Below are 18654 nucleotides of genomic sequence, written 5' to 3' on the forward strand. Positions count from 1 at the left end.
CTTCTCGGTCATATCTGTGCAGTCCCTCCCCACAAAAAAATAAATAAAAATGATGCCATGCTGAACGATCACAATAGCAGCCTGACACACGTTGTGGCTAGAGTGGCACAGTGCCAGCCTGACCCCTCCTCTCGAAACATACAGTCACAGCGGCAAAGTTTACCGCCTGTCTGCCCCCGTCACTCTCCTCTGCCAGCAGCAGTGTGAGGATTAAGGGAAAATCCTGACCTCCTCATCCACCTCTCTTAAATGGCCGCGCTCATTTTAACCAGCTCCTGCAAAGCTGGATTACCTATCCGGTTGCCTTCTGCTCCACATCGCAGATCAGCAAATGTTGCGCCGTTATCATTCGTGGTATTGACATGCAGCATGTACGAGCCCGAGGCTGTGAAAGAGACACGATTCGGGATGGTAGGCCGTGTGATGTGGTGATATTTAATTAACCTGCCCTCCCCCTCGCGCTAAACATACACATGCACGCCTCCCTGCTCAAAATTCCTCCAGCAGGGCAAAAATGCAGACTCCTGTCCATCACCCCGGCAACATTGCTGGCATAGCACTTTTATTGTCATTTTCATCACTATTTTCAACCTCTCCGCCTATGATCAGCTGGCCCTTTTCTCCCGAATGCATTTTTCCAAAACTGGCTCACCGCAGGCACGAGGAGTTGTGGAAGGTGGGAGATGTTGACAGTTTTCTCATCTTCAGTTAAAATGTGCTGACATATGTGAAGACGAATGCCTCATTTTCATTGCGATACTTCCAAGGCAAAAAAGTAGCATCGTAGTTCTCTGGCGCATTGGCCAATAAAGACAATTTAATGGTTGGGTTTGTACCACCGTGGCAAAGGAAAAACAATCAATCAGCAAACTCGTAGCAGGCACAGGCCCCTTAATTATGATTTTGTTTTCAAACCACATGCTTCCAAGAGAGTGCACCGTATTTACATTTGCTTTGTCTGGTCACAGATGAAGCTTGCAGGTATCGGGAGTACAGTATTCGGGGAGAGGTGAACCTGCATATTTCATTCATCCTGCACATAAGTTATGCATGAAAGACTTGCAAGGGAAACTCGCACTGTGGCCGTTTGTCTTTCTAATGGAGGGGGGGAAAGAGCAGCGTCTACGGGCAGGGAACAACTCTCATGCTACTTTAATGAGAATGAATAAAGGATGAGTCGAGGCTCAGACACCAGCATAAGAGGCTGCTTAGCACCTCTGGCTTGAGGCCAGGTGGTGAAAGAAGATGATGGTACTGAGTGGACCAAGACATTGAGAAAGGCAGCAGGGAAATCAGCAAACGGTGGTGTAATGTGGTGGATTCAGGGGCTGGGAAATTGCTCGCGATTTTTCGGTAAATCAGTGGCGATACAAACGATATTTAATCATGCGTCAGCTGAAGTGTGGAATTCAATTGAATCAAAACAAGCCCAACAGAATCGCCCTGAGGTCATACAATTCGGAACTCAACATTTTATTATATAATATATAATATACATACTGTATACACTTATTACATAATAGTTAATATGTAATTACATGTCCCATATTCAACCTTGGTGCAGTAACTACTCCCAATTAAGTCTTTCTCCAGCAGTAAATTCAAGCAGACTCGGAATATCCAGATGGGCTGCAGGGTTATAAAAAGCTACTTGTTGGCGTTGACTCTCGTGCTGTACGCCTCCACAGACCTTCACTGTTTGATCTGCCATGGGAGAAAAAGCGATACAACAGAGAGCAGGCACCCGAGCAGAGCGATCTAAAGCAGCGCCTCTGGGAAAGTCCTGGTGGTGTTGTAGAGGAACAGGTGGTAGTGGGAGTCTGCGCCCCGGCCGGCCGAGTTTCGTTAGCTATGCCAATAGTTGCATTGAGCGCGGACCGAGAACAGAATCTGGCACAGTGACGATAGAACCTGCCAGTCTGCGGCATGAGATAGAGCCGTAATGGCTGCCACCTGCCTCGAGTTACGGCAAATAACGCAAGCTTCTTACAGCAGCTGGCGGCACCTGTGCTCAATTGTCAAGTCGCCACATCAAAACAAGGTTGCAGGATTAGCGGGAGCTGGGGGTGGTCAAAATGCACACAAGATGTTTTTGTTACTGCATTGGCATCGACGGTTAGTCATCTGCTGCCGAATTCAATCTGCCTACACAGTCAGCCCCACATACTCGCAGTTCGGCCTTTGCAAAAGAACCGATTCAGATTTATTTTTTTAAACCAATACTCCTTGCTGTGATACTCAGCGAAATCGTGTTTTTTGTGCTCAGTTCATAGCAACAAAAGCTGGAGTGAGTTGAGGAATTTCAATTATACAAAACAGTGCTTCCTGTACATCTTGTGACATCTACAGGCAACCTCAATTATTAACTATCTGCAGCAAGGCTTACTCCCTGTCCTGCGGGAAATAACGGGGAACACTGTACTTGAGCGCGCATAACTTTTGCAGGAAGGAAAAACAATATCAATATAGTGTATGACAGGTTCAAGACAGCGTATGTGAGGTGCCGCGACTGACTACTGGTGCCCATGTGACACAGTCTCTTATTTTAGAATGCGAGGTTGAGATAAGATGTTAAAAAAGGGGAGGGAAAGGAATGCTGAGTTGTCCTCATATGCCCCTCCGTAGTCCCACCGTGCATGCTCCGCCCTTTCGATGGAAATGTTTCGATTACAACCTCTTAAGGCCTGAACCGCCATTTGTCCTGATCCTGACCATTTCCTGGGAACTGCGGTCCACTTCAAATAGATGATGCCTTCTGTTTGAGCCTCACACTTTTTCTCTCTCTCTCTTTCTCACTTGCTGTCTCTGCGTTCAGCAGTTTATTTAGCTGCCATGTTTACATTCCAGCCTCTCCCGAGGGAGGGTGACTGGACCAAGCAGTGCGTCTGAGCCTCCCATCCCCACCCCCCGTGGGTTTAAGTCACTTTCACATCACGACGACCGACACTTCCAAATGGTGTGACCAATCAGTCGATACAAGCGTGTAAACATGAAATTAGGCATAAAGGGCATTCGACACCGGCACTTTAGACCCGACGACAAAAAAAGTGAAATCTTGTGTCTCCGCTCCCAAGTAATACAACAAAACAACAGATTGGTTGCAAGGCAAGGGAGCTAAGTGGATGAAGCTTGCGGCAGTCCTGATCGCTCAGGACCCTGGCACTTCGCTGGCCTCATCATTAGACTGCCTGGCTCCTGTGGCCTCCGGCAAATCGCTGTCTGCACGCCCTAATGACCGCTGACTCACTCAGCACGCAGCATTGCCGCCACATTCGTTCAGCCCAGAATAGCCCCAAATAAAGAGAGATGGGAGAGGAGCGGTGATGGCTGGGGCCTGCTCTATTCCTCCAAGATTTTACTCGAGGCCACCGTCGGTTCAGTTGAATTGCGTTCGGTTTTGTTATTACCCGTTGCACGTTGCCGGGAGACAAAATTCAAGTCTAACATTGATTCTTCTAATATTTTGATAATCAGATAGCAATGAGAATTTTTCTTTCAATTGGCTTTAATAGTCATAGTTACCACAATTCATCCCCAAAAGTGTCCTACAATTGTTCATGATGGTCAAAAATAATGTCATGGCAAAAAAAAAAAGAAAAAAAATCTATTTCCCGAAACCCGAAAGCTTACTCCAAGATTATGTAATACTTCTCCTTTATGGTACTTGAAACTAAAATGAACAAGACCTCAGAGTGTCATTTCAGATCGTCCGCTGCTGTTCGACACTGTAAGTCTTTAAATGTGATAACACTGTAAAAGGGTGTTAAATGGTTTGGGGAAGAACAGAGCCTGCAGGGAGCTGCAGGGTTACCCTGCTCGCTGATGCTGTGGTTTGTGTGTGCTTGTCCATATTGGGCGAGTACGAGAAAAAAAGTCACACAAGATTCAAGAGGAAAATCCCCCCCCCCACTCCCTCCATCCTTTTTTTTCTTCCTGTGACCATACACCTGTGTGTTAAGGGCACAGAGGGAGGACACATCTGTTTGGGATTTGGAACTGGGCTTTTTCACCTCGTGTCACGCGAGCCTAAGACAAAGCGGGCAGAGAGTGTGAGACAGACGCACCCTGTTCCGAATACACAAAGAGTCAGACGAAATACTCCTAACAAATCAATACAGTTTATTGATTACATCTCCAGTGCGCTTTATACAACATCCCCACTTCAGTGTATAAACTATGGTGAAATCACAGCTTTGTAACGCGCAGAGAGCAAGGTAAACCTTCCACGCATGTCATCAAATGAAACAACGTGAGCCAATGGCCCGAAAAAATAAAAAAAAACTGCTTGCATCCACCCATTCATATGGGGAGGAGTGTGAAGTTGTGTTCTCAGATTGCTTCATCCATAGAAATAACAGTCAAAGAGAAATTCTTGTAAATCAAGCAAAGAGTTGGCCCATCAGCTTTAAATGCAAGTCCAAAATGGTCAAGCGTGGCTAATTGCGAGTGAGACGACTCATTGCTTTCTAATGACCCAGCCCGCTCCTACGCACCCCTGACCTCAGCCCTCTCACATTCCTGAAAACATTTTTCCCCCCCAACACAGCAACATTTCCGCCGGGGCTCAGATGGAAGCTAAGGGATGGCCCGCGCTTAATCGATAGTGCCAGGTTGCCAAGACAACCTTGATTTGCTGTCACAGTTTTTTGCAGCGTGCCGGTGATTGCGCCGGGTTGTCCATTGCACCTGCCGCCCTCTCCTCTTCCTCTTCCAACATCTCATCAAGCTCTCCCTGCCCCGTACCGCCTTGCCTCCCGATACACACAAGGGGACAAATATACAAAGGCATCACGGATTAGACTCGAGAGGTTGAGCCGGCGCAATCAAAACATAGCGCAGAGTGTACACGCCCTGTTATCTCTTAACTATGCCGAGCTGCGACAGCTATCACATCTACCTTAAGAGGGTGATGTCATTGCACCTGCGGAGCTTTTATTATCAATATCCCTCATGCACGCATATACACAACCTGCCTCCCTCTTCTCCACAAGAGGTTGGCACCTTCTGTTTTTTTTCATTAATGGAGAGCTCATTAATCGTGAGTGATAACGAGGACACGAGACAGGGACATGATGAAGAGGCTTTCTCTCCTTTAGCTGGGCGCCCTTGGGAATAAATAGCCAACGGGGTACGTGTTGTAGTGTGTGTGGTCCGCATGTTAAAACGGGTAAAGGGCATATTGTATATCTCGTGCTATCGCGAGGACATCTCTTGTGTTGGACCCTGAACATCAAGTATGCCCAACACACCAATTGCGCATTATACCTCCGTACACCTTCCATTCGTAACTGATTAAAATGCTTTTTGACAAGTGTGTTAGTAAACCGGATGATGCAGATAAAAAGAAGAGAGTGATAATCCGTGACGGCGTGCAACTGACTCAAGCAAATGTAATGAATGAAACCGATCCAGAAACATTGCAGGGTGACGTGATGTCACAGGAAGAGAGCAGAGATCAGGCCCAACATCCACGAGGGCTTTGCAGTACAGCAATCATTTAGCCTTACACACACATTAAATCCAATCTGTCTGGACCAGGACCTTAATCCCCTCTCCTCAACCATGGACACAAGCAGACAGTAATCCTCCATATTTGTGTATTAATAGCAAGAGTCTCAAGAGCGGACTATCTATGCGATTGTGATGTATGTTTTATTAGTTGGGTAATCTGCTTGTCGATCAGAGGATCTGGTCCATTTAAAGCCGGACTTTAATAAAAACACAGCCACCGCTGCCTGAGGGATAAGCTGCCCAAGGACAAGGGAAAGAGCATGGTTGTGTTGAATAGACTCATCGCCAACAATAAACAGCTCTACATCAACGTTATCTGTCATGCCGCAATACAATTATTGTGCGGAATCCAGCCCCCGGGCCTCTGCCCTTTCCTATGAAGAGGGTTAGATAAAAGCCTGACCCAAATATAAACCTGCTACCTTGTTTCCAGGGTGTATGCTTCACTTGTCTCTAATGTTATTTCAGAGGTGCACTTAAGATTCATTGTGCGCCTTTCCATAATAACGTGGCGTTGCCCTGAGAAACGCTCCCTGTCCTCCTGAAGAGCCGACCCTTACATACTCCAGAGGAGCAGATGCCGTTCCACATCGGCAGACAGGACAGGCGCAGAGGTGAGATTCCTTCAGATCTGAATCACGTTGGGAGTCATCTGCCCACTTCTCGCCCTGTCTCGACACTGTTTAACTCATTCACTCCCAATGACGTTTTTAAACGTCTTTTCAGACTTGGTCCAGAATTGGCTGGTACTGAATGAGTTAACTGCCACGCCCTGCTGGACATCGGTCCTCATTCAATAGCTTTATCAGACAGACGTTCGATCCGAAGAGTGCTGCTTTGAATTAGCAGGCAAGTCGGGGAGAGATGAAGGAAGACGAGTCCAGAGGGCCATTACCGCATTGGAAACGCCTTCCTGCTTACCAACAGTCTTTGGTCCCTTCAGTCACGCCTGGATTTATTTAGCCTGTAAACGCAAAGTCCTCAGCAATGCCATTACAAAAATCCCCATCCGCAAAACACATTAGCAGAGTGTCCAGCAGTGATGCTACCGCCCCAAACGGAATGATCCTTTTAGCCAATCAGAGGCCTGAAGAAAGTCACATCCAGTAAAGGTGCCATAAAAGCAATGTCAAATTACTTGATACCGAAGCTAAACTGTTACAAAAGTCACCGCAATGACTTTCTCCCAGATTATGAATTGCGGCATCAGCAAACCGTTTTTACAAAGCGTTTGTCTTTAGATAAACAAACAAATCAGTTTTGAGAGGGAGAGAGAAAGAAAATGATTAGGCACCCTTGGGACAGAAGTGATTTTCCTTAAAGATTTGTTGATTAGAAGAAAGGAGGGGAGGGGAGTATAATACTCCCCCAAAAAAACAAAAAAGCCTAAATCGAGCCGGTTCATCACCAGGTCATAATTCAAGTGGAGGTCAGAAATCCACTCCGAAAGATTGTTTATTAAACTGATCCACAAACAGAGAAAGAAAAAAATAAACAAAAAGCTTGCCTTGAAACATATTACAGTCAAACAATGTGACTCTCACGGGGTAATCTCATGGGAGCATCCCCCACCAATGATCTCCCTGATGGACTGTAACAACAGGAAGTCAGCCTGCAAATGGCCTGAAAACTACCACCACACCTACAGATAAGTGAGTTCTCCCTCGCGCACACATCACATTGGGACGCGGACACACTCGCAGCCAAGTAGAAGGCACAAACAAACACTGTTCCAGCTTCCCTCAACCCTCAACATTCAGACGTCACATTAACGACGGCCATTTATCAGTCCGGTCAGTGAAGTCTATGTTTAATCCCTTTAAAAGAAGACTGTGAGGAGCAGAAGAATCAATGGCGCCGTGCCCACTGCTGCTAGCGTCTGTGGCAAGCAAGACGCGCTGCAGCCTGGCACTGAAACGCGGAGGGGACCGAGGCGGGCGGGGGGCAGGTTTTTCAGGGGCTCAATAGCTCTTGTTTGTCTAGGTCCCTTTGGGAAGTCAGGACACAGCAGTGAATAGGAGCCAGTTAGCAGCGATAGCATAATAAAGAGTGGGGGGTGAGTGGGGGGTGGGGGGGGTCATTGAAATTCTGCACAGGCTACTGTCAAGACCAAGTATCATTGCCAGCTGTGGCAGCAACGCGATGGACCAATGGGGGTGTTCGACAAGGCTCAAGTTTTGGCTGAGAATCGTAACGTTTGGGAGATAGACAATCTTTGATCAGACACGGACGGCTTTGTCAGCAAAAAATATTTGATCCGGGTTGGAATCTGTAGTTGATTAGACAGAACTGAGACTAGACCAGCCAGGCATGTACCGTAACAGTGACTCATTTAAGACATGAATTTCCCGAGGAGGATGACACTGACATGACAGGCAAACAGGGCAGGCATGTTTTTTTTCCCCATGTAGGTGTCTGTCATAATGTGTAAAGACCCTCGGCTCTGTATGAGGTGATAGTAAGTGCCGCGAGTCATAGACAGACACGACAATCACAGTGTTCTTCGCCCCCGTTTAACTCATTCACTGCCATTGATGGCTACACAAGTCCAAGATTCATTTTAAATGTCACGACCGGACAGCTTGCTGCAGAAATGAGTAATTTTGAGGGGTCACCTGTTCATCGAAAAAGACCTTCTTTGTAATGAGTCTGACGAGAAATGCTTACTCATGCTTACTAAGAGTCAAGAGTGTTTTTTATGAGACATCTGTTATATTATGCGCGTTTTCCAAACGAGTGCAGCAGCTCAATCTTAATACCACCAAGAGTGGCACTCAATGACTTTACCTTTCGCCAAGGGAGAAATGTGGTCTCCTCAGCTCACACTAAGAGTGCACGTAAAGATAAACCACAGCTAAGAGATTGAGTTGCCTGTTGGAAAACATTAGCAGCACTGTTTTTGTTTGTGGCTGTTTATTGTCCTTGGACCAAATAATACATGCTGCCAAACTGCACCATGTCCACTTTTTTTTTTTTTTTTTTAAGAAAAATGCGACGGCATCTGTGTAACTGTGTCTTTATGGTCGAACCGCCCTCTGCCCCCCAACCCCTCCTCCACATGTAACTGCTCCAAAAAAAAAAAATCAAAAAGCTAATTGGGAGGCAATTAACTTTCAAGAGATGGCTCATGCATTCAACTCTGCAAGCAGCCAATCATATTGTGCCCTGCTTAGAAGTCCTTTCCAAAAAGTAGAGATGAGCTCATTACCGATGACAGACAGAATTAGCGGTTATTGAAACCTTGACTTTTTAAAACCGCGGCAAGTGTCAAACCGGCAGTCGGCCCATGGCTCATCTTGCACCATCATTTTTTTAAAAAGTATAGAACCGATGGGGTATGAGTGGCTGCCATAAACTACTTTTCACACTCACCATGCAAATTTACTGGCTTACTTGAGGCAAATGCAATACCATTGAAGTTGGGATGTTGTGTACAACGCAAATAAAAGCAGGTAACAATGTCTTTCACGCTACGGCACGTTCAATGGAATGAACTTTTGTGCCGCCGTTGCACCGTCGTCGACATAATTGAATTCTTCTGAATGTGCTCTAAGTGGCAACACGGTAGCTGAAGGGTGGCGCTCGACTCGCTTTAGTTCACTGATGAATCGACAGAGAAGCATGTCGAATACAAACAACTGTTTCGTGACGTTACACTGCCCCGCTATTTGCATAGCTTAGGTAAGCAACCATCATCAAACAGCCTACACGTGAAGACAAAGGTCAAAGATTAACAGTTTGCACTGACTTGGTGTGTCAGTGCAACACCAAGTCATTTGGCGCTAACCTAATCGTTCTTATTTCATAAAAGTCTAGCAAACTAAAAGGTTTGGGTAGGGTAACATCCTGGTTTGTGGTCTTCGCAGCCCCTGGTGAGGAGCCTTAAATAGGTTGCCACAGGTGCCGGGGGCCGGGGGGTGTGTGTGCAGGGGGTGGGGGCAGCCTGGATGGGAGCCGGGCCGCAGGAAGCTTCTTGTTTTCACAGAGATAAAGGGCTTTCAGGTTGCATCCTGGGCCGTAATCTCCCACACACTTCCTGGTTTTGTTCAAGGCGAGGCGAGAGAAAATGACAAACTAACCTTCGCCACAAGAGGCTGATCAATAACTTCGGATGAAGCCGGATGTGTCTGGCATTTGACAAGCGTTTAATAGCAAAGTGACTTTGATTGAGATTATAATGGCGGTCCTTGATTTGAGGTGATTTATGTATTCATATATTCTGAGTGCCCGGTTCATTAGCGATGACGATAAAAGTGTGCGTACACGTTATTTTCTGACCCCTTCCGTTGCTTTAAAAGCATAATTAACATTGCTCCAAGCTCTTATATCCTAATTAAAAGAAAAGGTAGTGCTTCCTTTCTCCAAGTTCAAGTCCCTCCTTGCAGTCACTTAGCGAGAGCCTTGTGCTTAAAAAAGGTGACTTTACGCGATATTTGCATGAGAGGGTTTTATCGAAAACTCGCATCGAGGAGAAGCACCAACACACATCAGAAGAATGAGAAACACTCAAAAGTAAGAAAGCCCACATTCCACTCCGCAATTAGAATGCCTGCTTTTCGCCCGCGAGACACACCCTGTTGCCGGAGGAAACTTTCAATCTCCTCTCAACCTCGTTTTGGCCGCAGCCGTGGCTCTCTCATACTTTAGTCAGGTGTTATTTATGAGTGGTGTATTGCTGAGTAGCTGCATGCCTACAGCACCTGCTGGTTTGGGAGAATCTGAGCCAAGGCAGCTGCCAGGGACTGGAAAAAGAGAAGAAGCAAAGGGTAGGAAGAAAGACTACTTGGGGCTCGCAAACTAGCTGATGAGTGAGACTTGATGAAGGGACAATGAAGAGAGTCGAAAAATGCTGGGAGTTAAATCACACCGCCGCTGAGCAAACGTCTTCTCCGGCTAATGAAGGTTATTATGATGGGAACAGAAGGAGAGAACAAGCAAGTGACGAGGAAGCGCTAATTAATAGTGTTGTACAACTCGGAACATAATCAATTAAAGGCCATGCTACATTGACTCACAGGCAAAAAAAGCACTGGCGCCAGAGTAACTAGGTGGGGTGAGGCTGGAGGGACGTGGGGGGGGGGGGGGTTGTTCGTCAGCACGAGTAAAAGGACAGATGTACAAGAGCTCAAGTAGCATCCTTTCTCCTGCTCCATTTCCACCACGTGTTTTTAAGTGTGAAGAAGTGATTCTTGGTCATGGTTGCGTTGAAACAATTGACTCAAGGCTGTGATAAGGCAACGTGAAAGTCGAATTGCACAAGACGCATGCATGCCTGTCAATAGCGGGTTGAAATGGGTCAATTGGTCTGGGTAGTGATTAAGGAGCAGTTAAGATGATTACACAGCAACTAAATACGAGCCTCTTGCAGCAAAAAAAAAAAAAAAAACGTTTTTTTCTGCCATGCTTTGTATTTATTTCTCACATTTAAGCGTACAGTAGAAATACGGTAGCGAGTGTGCCTCGTCGCGGCTTTCTTAGATTGTGGGTCACACTCGGGGGGGCGGGGGGGGGGTCACTGGGAGCTACCGAAAAATACTTGTGGGTTAAATGGGGCAACGCGGTTGCTCCATGCCTCCCTCTATTACACCCTCCCTCTGCTTTCAAGCAGACTATTCTCCTCTCATTAATCCCGTGTGGATGTTTATCCATGTTGACATTCAGCATAGCAGACGGCCCTCTTTCTGACTAACAAACAGGGTGACTAAGGTTTTCTTTGCTTGAGCTGTCATAGGGCTCTCGCCTAGCCCGTCTCGTTCGACGTACAAGCTCGGGGAGGTGGGGGGGGGGGGGGGGGTGCCACAGGAGTACTCTCGATTTGTTAGTCATTGTGACCCTTGGGACATCAAAGTCAGGCTGCGCAACTGGAATCAGTGTGCGAATATGAATGTGTGCCCCCTCAGGAGGGCCATTATCAGTTGTGTGTGCTATGGAGAGGAAAATCAATATGGTCATCATAATGGGCTGGCAAAAAGCCAGCCACTGGGGCTGTGTTCAAAGCAAAAGCACAGCAACGGATTACTTCTCATCTGATGTCATCCAATTTCATCCCTGTGGACCGAGCCGCTGTGGGACGACAATAGGGTCAAGCACATAAGAGGGGGGCGAGCCGACAAACGTCTTTGTGCGAGGAAAAAAAAAAAAGTTGACAAACTGACAGTCAGGTGCTCTGAAGTGATGCTCTCGCAGAGGTTTGCCCTAAAGAGCTTTTGCTTCGCACAACACAAGCTGGCGTGAGCGCCTTACTGAGCCCGCCTTCTGCCTATTGTGTCCGTTCAGTCTTTTTCATTAACCGCTCCAGTGAGGACCACAAGCAAGAGGGAGGGGACGGACGGATGGATGGGCAGGCGGGGGAGAGAAAGGAGGTGGCGGTAATGACAGGGGTGGTCAAGGAGGGGTCTGCAGACAGACCCGAAGTTGGCCTAACCAATGCAAGCTGAAAAGTAAACACAGACAGCACAACTGGGGAAACCATACACAATGTATGACTGTATTCTTTATACCACTAACGATAGCAATTAAGATTTAATCACTCCTTAAGTATACACATCACTCGAGAACATTATCTCACCCTTGCACCTGCTGGAAGCGGCCAAGGGGGCAGAGTGAAGCATAAGGAGAGAAAAGTTGGCCAGTTTTTGTGGAGCTGAAGTCATCTTGCGAACCCACCTGTGCCCATGACTCACAACTTTGGTGTCAGGCTTACGTGACACACTGAACCGAGCTCTGCTTCGTGTGCTGTGCCGCTTACATCGGCATGTGTGTCTGCATCAGGGTCGTGGCTGCCTTGGACAGTTTCCCAAGCATAGAGCCGGGGGGGCCAAAAGGGGTTCTGGGTCAATTTGTTTTGATTTTGTCACCTATTGTCATCTTCAAATGCCCTTCGATTGATCACCACAGAATTTCCTAGCAACGGGCTTGTAGATTTTATGAGAAACTCAGGATGACTTTCACGAGTTTATAGCTAAGCACTGGTCTCACAAAAGTATAGCCGATGATACTCAACAAGCCCTGGGAAGGAGTAGCTCATGCTTCTCTTCCAAGGGGTGGGGGGTGGAATGAAGGGGGGGGGGGCGTGCATTTTGCAACGGCTGTTGTTTTGTTCAGCTCATCAAGCTGACGCGTTGCTGCAAGCGACCCCCACCGCACCCCACAACCTCCAGGATATTACTTCCCTTTTCAGAAACACACTGCTGCCGGTCTGCGGATGGTACATGGCCCTCATTCGGGGGGGAGTTCAAGGTGTGCGCCCCCTCCCCGTCGCATTGTCCTCGTGGCTCATGCTTCAGATTGAGTGAAGCTCCTGCCTACTGGGCCATATTAAGCCTTCACCCTGGCGCTAAAAACAGCACGTTGGGCACCACCGACGTGCCCACTAAAATACACAGGACAGAAATGTAATGAGCAGTATGTAAAGGTGAACAAGCGTGACGTACATTTACAAGATAAAAATGTCAAGAGTGCTACAATGCGGGTCCTTCAGGGCCTTAGGCTGTGTGGGAAGGATTTGATGAATTCTGCTTACGTTCCGCGGATTCCTCCCTCGCGGGGACCTTCAGGAAAAGAATGGGTCATATGCAAATGGCATGCACAGTATGGAGAAGAAATTTCCCACAAGCCCAGTGTGAAAAGGGCTCTCCCTCCCCATGCCAGGCCCGCTGAAAGGGCCTTTTCTTCTGCCACTGAAAGTGAATGAGGTAGAGCAGGCTAACTGCAAAGGTAACTAGGCTCTTTCTCCTCGGGCTTTCTCACTAAAGCCTCAACACACAATGGTTCATTTACGCATTCAACCACACAAACCACAATAAAGCACATCCAAGCGCAGTTAAGGGGGTTACTGAAACTGACTCTGGGTTGAAAACTCCTCCTTTATGCAGGAAGAGCACCTTTTTATAGGCTAATGCTCTCTGCCTCCGTGGGGGCAGCTAATCATTAAGCAGCCTGAACAGAGGTGGGATCGTACATCATATAATTTTAATTTCAAGGAGCAGCCCACCGAGGAAAGTAACTCTTCTACCCTGACAATCTCACTTCGCCGTAAAACCTTTCCGCGAAAAAAGTGTTACCGACATGCGATAACGTACGAGTCTCCGACACATAGTCCGTAATCTACTGTACCGGAGTGCCGCTGCCAGGGGTCGTGTTTTACATCTGCCATCACCGAGTCTTTCAGCTGTCACCTGTTCTAAACGTCTTTGGACACCTCCGCCGCTTCTCACCAACTCTCCATCCACCCCCCCCCCCCCCCATTTGCCAGTCCAGGGGGAACCCGTAGCTCACAATTTAAGGGGTCACCAAAGAATGGACAGAGAGAAGAAGAAGGGAGAGGAGAAAGGGCCGAGGGCTCCAAAACTCCCTCCCTCTCCTCCCCCGCTCTTCCCCTTTCATTGAACAGACTTAAACACAAACACAATTGGACATGCTGGAAGCCTCACAATGGCACAGGGGAGGAAAGTGAAGTCATACTCTAGGCACGCTGGGTGCCTAGGTCAGGGGGCAATCAACAGCACCCATGGCTACTGTGTCTTAACCCCTCCGCCTTCTCTCTCTCTCGCCCTAAAATAAAGGAGAAGCTGGAGGGGGGGGGCGGGGGGGGGCAATTTCTTCTTCCTTGGCACTTTCAAATGAAGCTGCTGGGGAAGTTGGTGAAAGACTGCGAGATAAATGAAATATTTCCTACACTGCTAAAGTCTTCACACAACAGCGGGTGAACCTTTTAAATGTAAACAACGTCTTTAAAAAACACTCGCGTGAGCATGTGGGGGCGACACCGCCAATCACCACCTCCTCCAAAAGCCATTGCTTGTTTCACTCGACAAACTGTACCCGCGGCTCGTATTGTTCCCAAGCAAACTTACAGCATGTGGTTGTATTCAAAAGTTTTTTTAGGCGTGGTGACAGAGTCCAGCGCACTCGGCATACTGTAGTTTCAGCAAGCCAATAAACAAGTACTCAACATCACACAAGTAGTTGCCAAGTGCCGACCTCATTTTACTTATTTGATGGGTGATTCATCGGGGGGGTGAAGTAAAAGAGTGGGGGAGGAAAGAAGCATTGCACTTTATTAAATGTTTTGATGCAACAGCTATTGAGAAAGAGTCCCAAAACCAGCCCAACCCAGCCCTGTTTATTTTTGCAAAGAATGGTAACGCCGCTCACATTCCTCTATTCCCAAATTGCTGTGTTAAATTACCATCGCGGGGAATGGCAATCATTCCCGAGGGGTGCGCAATGGAGAGACGCGACAAAGGGAGCAGTGGTATCCCACCAATTGCAAACACCTGTCATCCTGCGAGCTGTTAACACCTCTCTGTTTACAGCAGAGAATGGAGCTCACCTTGAGCGACGCTACACATGATTGCAAGCGACCTAGCAAAAGCCACTGACCGTCATTGATGAGGCACAGATATGACGGTCCAAACGATGACTCATAAATATTGTATTCAACTTACGATAAGAGCATTTCACATTATTATTAAAAAAAAGTTAGATATTACTAACATTCCCATTGGAATTCCATTATGCTGGTTTGTATCACGTGTCACGGGGTAAAAGGAAGTATGGATATTAGGGCAAATGCAAATGAGGTCAAAGTAACAGACAAGACATCTGCCCGGTCACGGACTTTAAATATCAATAGGCCTGCGTAAAAGCCTGTCAATTCAAAGGGGGCAAGTACACATTTGGAATTCTTTGTAAACGTGGTTCCATTTTATACATTTAAACAAATGTGTTTATTCCAACGCTAATCAGAAAGCCTAATTGAAGAAAATTACAAAGCTCAAGTTTGTGAAACTCTGCTCTAGAGTGCTTGTGTACAAAAAAAAAAAAAAGTTCTTCGCTGTGCTGTTATCTAAGGCGTGTCCACATGTTTACACCCAATCCCCAAAGACGACGCAGCACAGTGAACACGCCTCATAACAAACTAAGATGACAGTGGAAACAAAAAAAAAAGGAAAATACATTTTTCGACAATGCTGTGACAAATCAGCAATGAGATAAACATGGTTTGGTGCTATGTTACCGCCCACAACTACCATGCCTGACTTTTCCAGCTCAGCACATCAAAACTGGCAGACATTCCACGAGCTTTTTCCACCTTGCCATTAACTTCTTTCACGTTTGAATCGTCATTTCAGACTAACACTGCAATTTGCACATCACTCCAGTGCCATTATTAATATAGTCACCATTATAGCTCTCGCTAATCTGCAACATTTGTTTTTAATTGGTAGTACCACAGGACTGGACAATTTATACTGTTTATTGACTTGCTTTGTGTTCTAAACGCTGTAAAAAGGGGGCTCCAACTACCTTCGACAAATTCTTTTGTGCGTTTTCACATTCTCAGCCAATGAGAATAATTGTGAGACTTAAGAAACGGCACGTGTTATTTCCAGCATCACCCCACTTCCTTGAGGCTACACTGGGTGGCACAATACACAATACAAGATGCAAAACAACCTCGTCACTTGTCACCGTTGAACAATTACAAACAGAAAGCCACGCAGAGGGATGCAAGTGGAACTCACATGTTTTTTTTGTTTTGTTTTGTTTTTTTGGACGAGTATTTTGTTTTAAAAGCTGGCGAGGTGACAACTGTCCCAGTGGAATCAAAAGGATTCCCAAACGCCACAGGCGGAGAGCCCCGCTGTCCTTATATGGACTGCGCGCAGCTCACATAAACAGGCGCGTGAGCTGTGCCTCGCGCTCCGGAACCTCAGTCAAACGTCGACGTCTTTCTGATAAGCTTTCAGTTCCTTATTGACCGTTATTGATTAAGAAAAAAAAAGACAAATAGAAGCGGTTTCAAATAATGTGCAAAACAGACGCGTTAAACGCTCGACGGCGATTGCGTTGGACAACATGGACATAAGTGTTCCAAACAACAATTTGAATCACCTCTACCCCCAAACAACCAGGGTTTCTTTGATAAAAGTTGTTCAAAGCGCTTAGCATTGCTGAGCAGCTTCGATAAGGCAAACCCCAAGTTATTCCGCCCTACGGTGCAGCAACAGTGTCCCTCGCGTTACCTGCTCGGAGTACATTAACGAAAGAAAAGAGCATAAAAGAGTTGTTGTGTTTGACTTTGCTAAACACGAATCCATCCACTGAAGCACAACAATGCTCGCGGATAAAAAAAATATATTAAAACGGCCCGTCGATAACTAATAACAACCAGGTAAAAACAGGTCCGAGTTTGACCGAGAGGGTTTTAACTCGACACAACTCGACCAATAGTATCTCTTTCTATGAAGAAAAATCGTCCACGAATAAACAAAAACGTCTTAAGGTGAGATCAAAGCGCTGTCCGTCCGTTTATAACAGGGTGAGGTGCTAGTAACGGTCTCGGGTGCAGCGGACCGCTTCAGAAAGATAAAAAATATTTCCAAAAAAACTCGACAGAACGTTCTTAAAGCACGTGAATAACGGAGGAGGGGAAGTATAGTAATAGATAAACATAAGATAACAGCGTGTCCGTTTCTAAAAGGCTGAGGTGCAAATAACGGTCTCGGGTGCAGCGAACCGCTAGGCGGAGGGCGAGACGCGACCCAGGTATAACGGTACACCACATAGGCAGCAATACAGCGCTCACTTGCGACTTCACAGCACTTTCGGTGACTAAAAAACACACTTTTGCACATCCAAAGTTATCAGCAAAGTAACCGATGGGCAAAACAGCGTCCCGATTGTGCTCCCGAACGAAACGCTCCTCATCAGAAGTAGTTTTTACTCACCGTTGTTCCTTCTCGGGTTCGCCTGCTTTCTGCGCTTACACCTGGGGCCATCCGCCATGATCCTTTCGTTGTGTCTAAATGCTGCCGGAGAGTCACCTCCTCTCTCACCCCCTCTCCCCCTCCGTGTCCTCCCTCCCCTTCACCTCCCCTTATCCGCACCTGGTTTACGACAACTAACACTTTACGACATCACCTTCCCGTGTACCTCCCCAGCCCGAAGTTGCACGCACCGGTCCCATGGAACGAAGCTATGCGAGTGAGAAGACAGAGACGGTCGGCAGCTTGTCCCGGCTTCACCTGACCAGCCTCTCGGAAGTGAGCTATGTAGGTTGGCTCTTTTATTTCTTCTTTGTTTTGATCATCAAAGGTAAAGATGATGGATGTGCTTTGCAAGATGTGCACGTCATAAAAGCACCACTACATGTATGACTTGAACACACGCACGCACGCACGCACACACAAGTACAACACTTCAAACTTGTTTTTCTGCCTAGTTGCATCCGCAACGTGCAGAGCATTTTGTTTGTTTTCAGTAAAAAAAAAAAATCTATTAAATTTTTATGGAACATAAGGTCTAATCAGTCTTGTGTTAACTAAAGTATCTGAAAGTGATACTTGGGAAAAAGCACAAAAACCCAAACAGAAAATAAATGGTTGCTGTCACTTTGTAGCACACCGTTAGAGTAAAGTATCAAACGTGATTTTCTAATATTAATTTTAGGGGTAGATTGCTAAGTAGAAATTAAGCAAAATGAACTGTTCACAAAATGTACACAATGATGATGCATTTCCGCAAGTCAAAGCAGACCAATGCCAAATACTATATCATCACTCTCTTAAAATAATGTCCTAAGTTATAACTATTTTTTTTCGCCTTCAATATCTTCTTAGTATGATGGCCATCTCTGCTCAAATCGTCTACATCGTTCTTTAAACAGATCATTCCTTTATATTCCTGACAATAAATTATTAAATAGAATATATTGAATAGATCTTCCATGGCCTTAGTGAGGTGAATATGGATGGTCTGTATTTATACAGCAATAAAATAAAAGTACTAGTAATGAATAATAGATATGTGATAAGGTGGCAGGTTGTTAGCACACTCGCCCCACTGTTCTGAGATCGAGGGTTCGAATATAGCCTGCGGCCCGAGCCTTTGATGTTCTCCGGGTACTTTGGATATCCCCAAAAATATTTCGGACTTTTTTTTCTGGTTTGTTTATTGAACATAAAACATATACAGTAATAATAATGTCTGTGACCCCAATGAGGATAAGTGGCATATAAAATGGATGCATAGATGCAATAGTAAATAAACATTTTTAAAAAACTAAATGTGCTTAATGACCGAAAGTAAAAGTAAGTAAGAATGAAGCAAAGTGTGTCGATCAATTAAAATTGAATT

At 46.2% G+C, this 18654-nt stretch overlaps 1 protein-coding gene across 2 annotated transcripts in view; it reads right to left on the reverse strand.

Annotated features, from left to right (window-relative positions):
* zeb1b (zinc finger E-box binding homeobox 1b) overlaps window positions 1-17460 on the reverse strand; it is a 43542-nt gene extending 26082 nt beyond the window's left edge. The window contains exon 1 of one of the 2 annotated variants that reach the window (XM_052054174.1): window positions 17247-17460. In XM_052054174.1, coding sequence (XP_051910134.1) covers window positions 17247-17304 — 58 coding nt within the window. In that variant the 5' untranslated portion in view covers window positions 17305-17460. Of the gene's footprint in view, window positions 1-13626; window positions 13884-17246 lie in introns of those variants that run through there. The other variant, XM_052054175.1, reaches the window with a different exon arrangement.
* Window positions 17461-18654: the final 1194 nt, after the last annotated feature.

Source organism: Hippocampus zosterae, chromosome 20 (assembly GCF_025434085.1).
Source record: "Hippocampus zosterae strain Florida chromosome 20, ASM2543408v3, whole genome shotgun sequence".
Classification (NCBI taxonomy): Eukaryota; Metazoa; Chordata; class Actinopteri; order Syngnathiformes; family Syngnathidae; genus Hippocampus; species Hippocampus zosterae.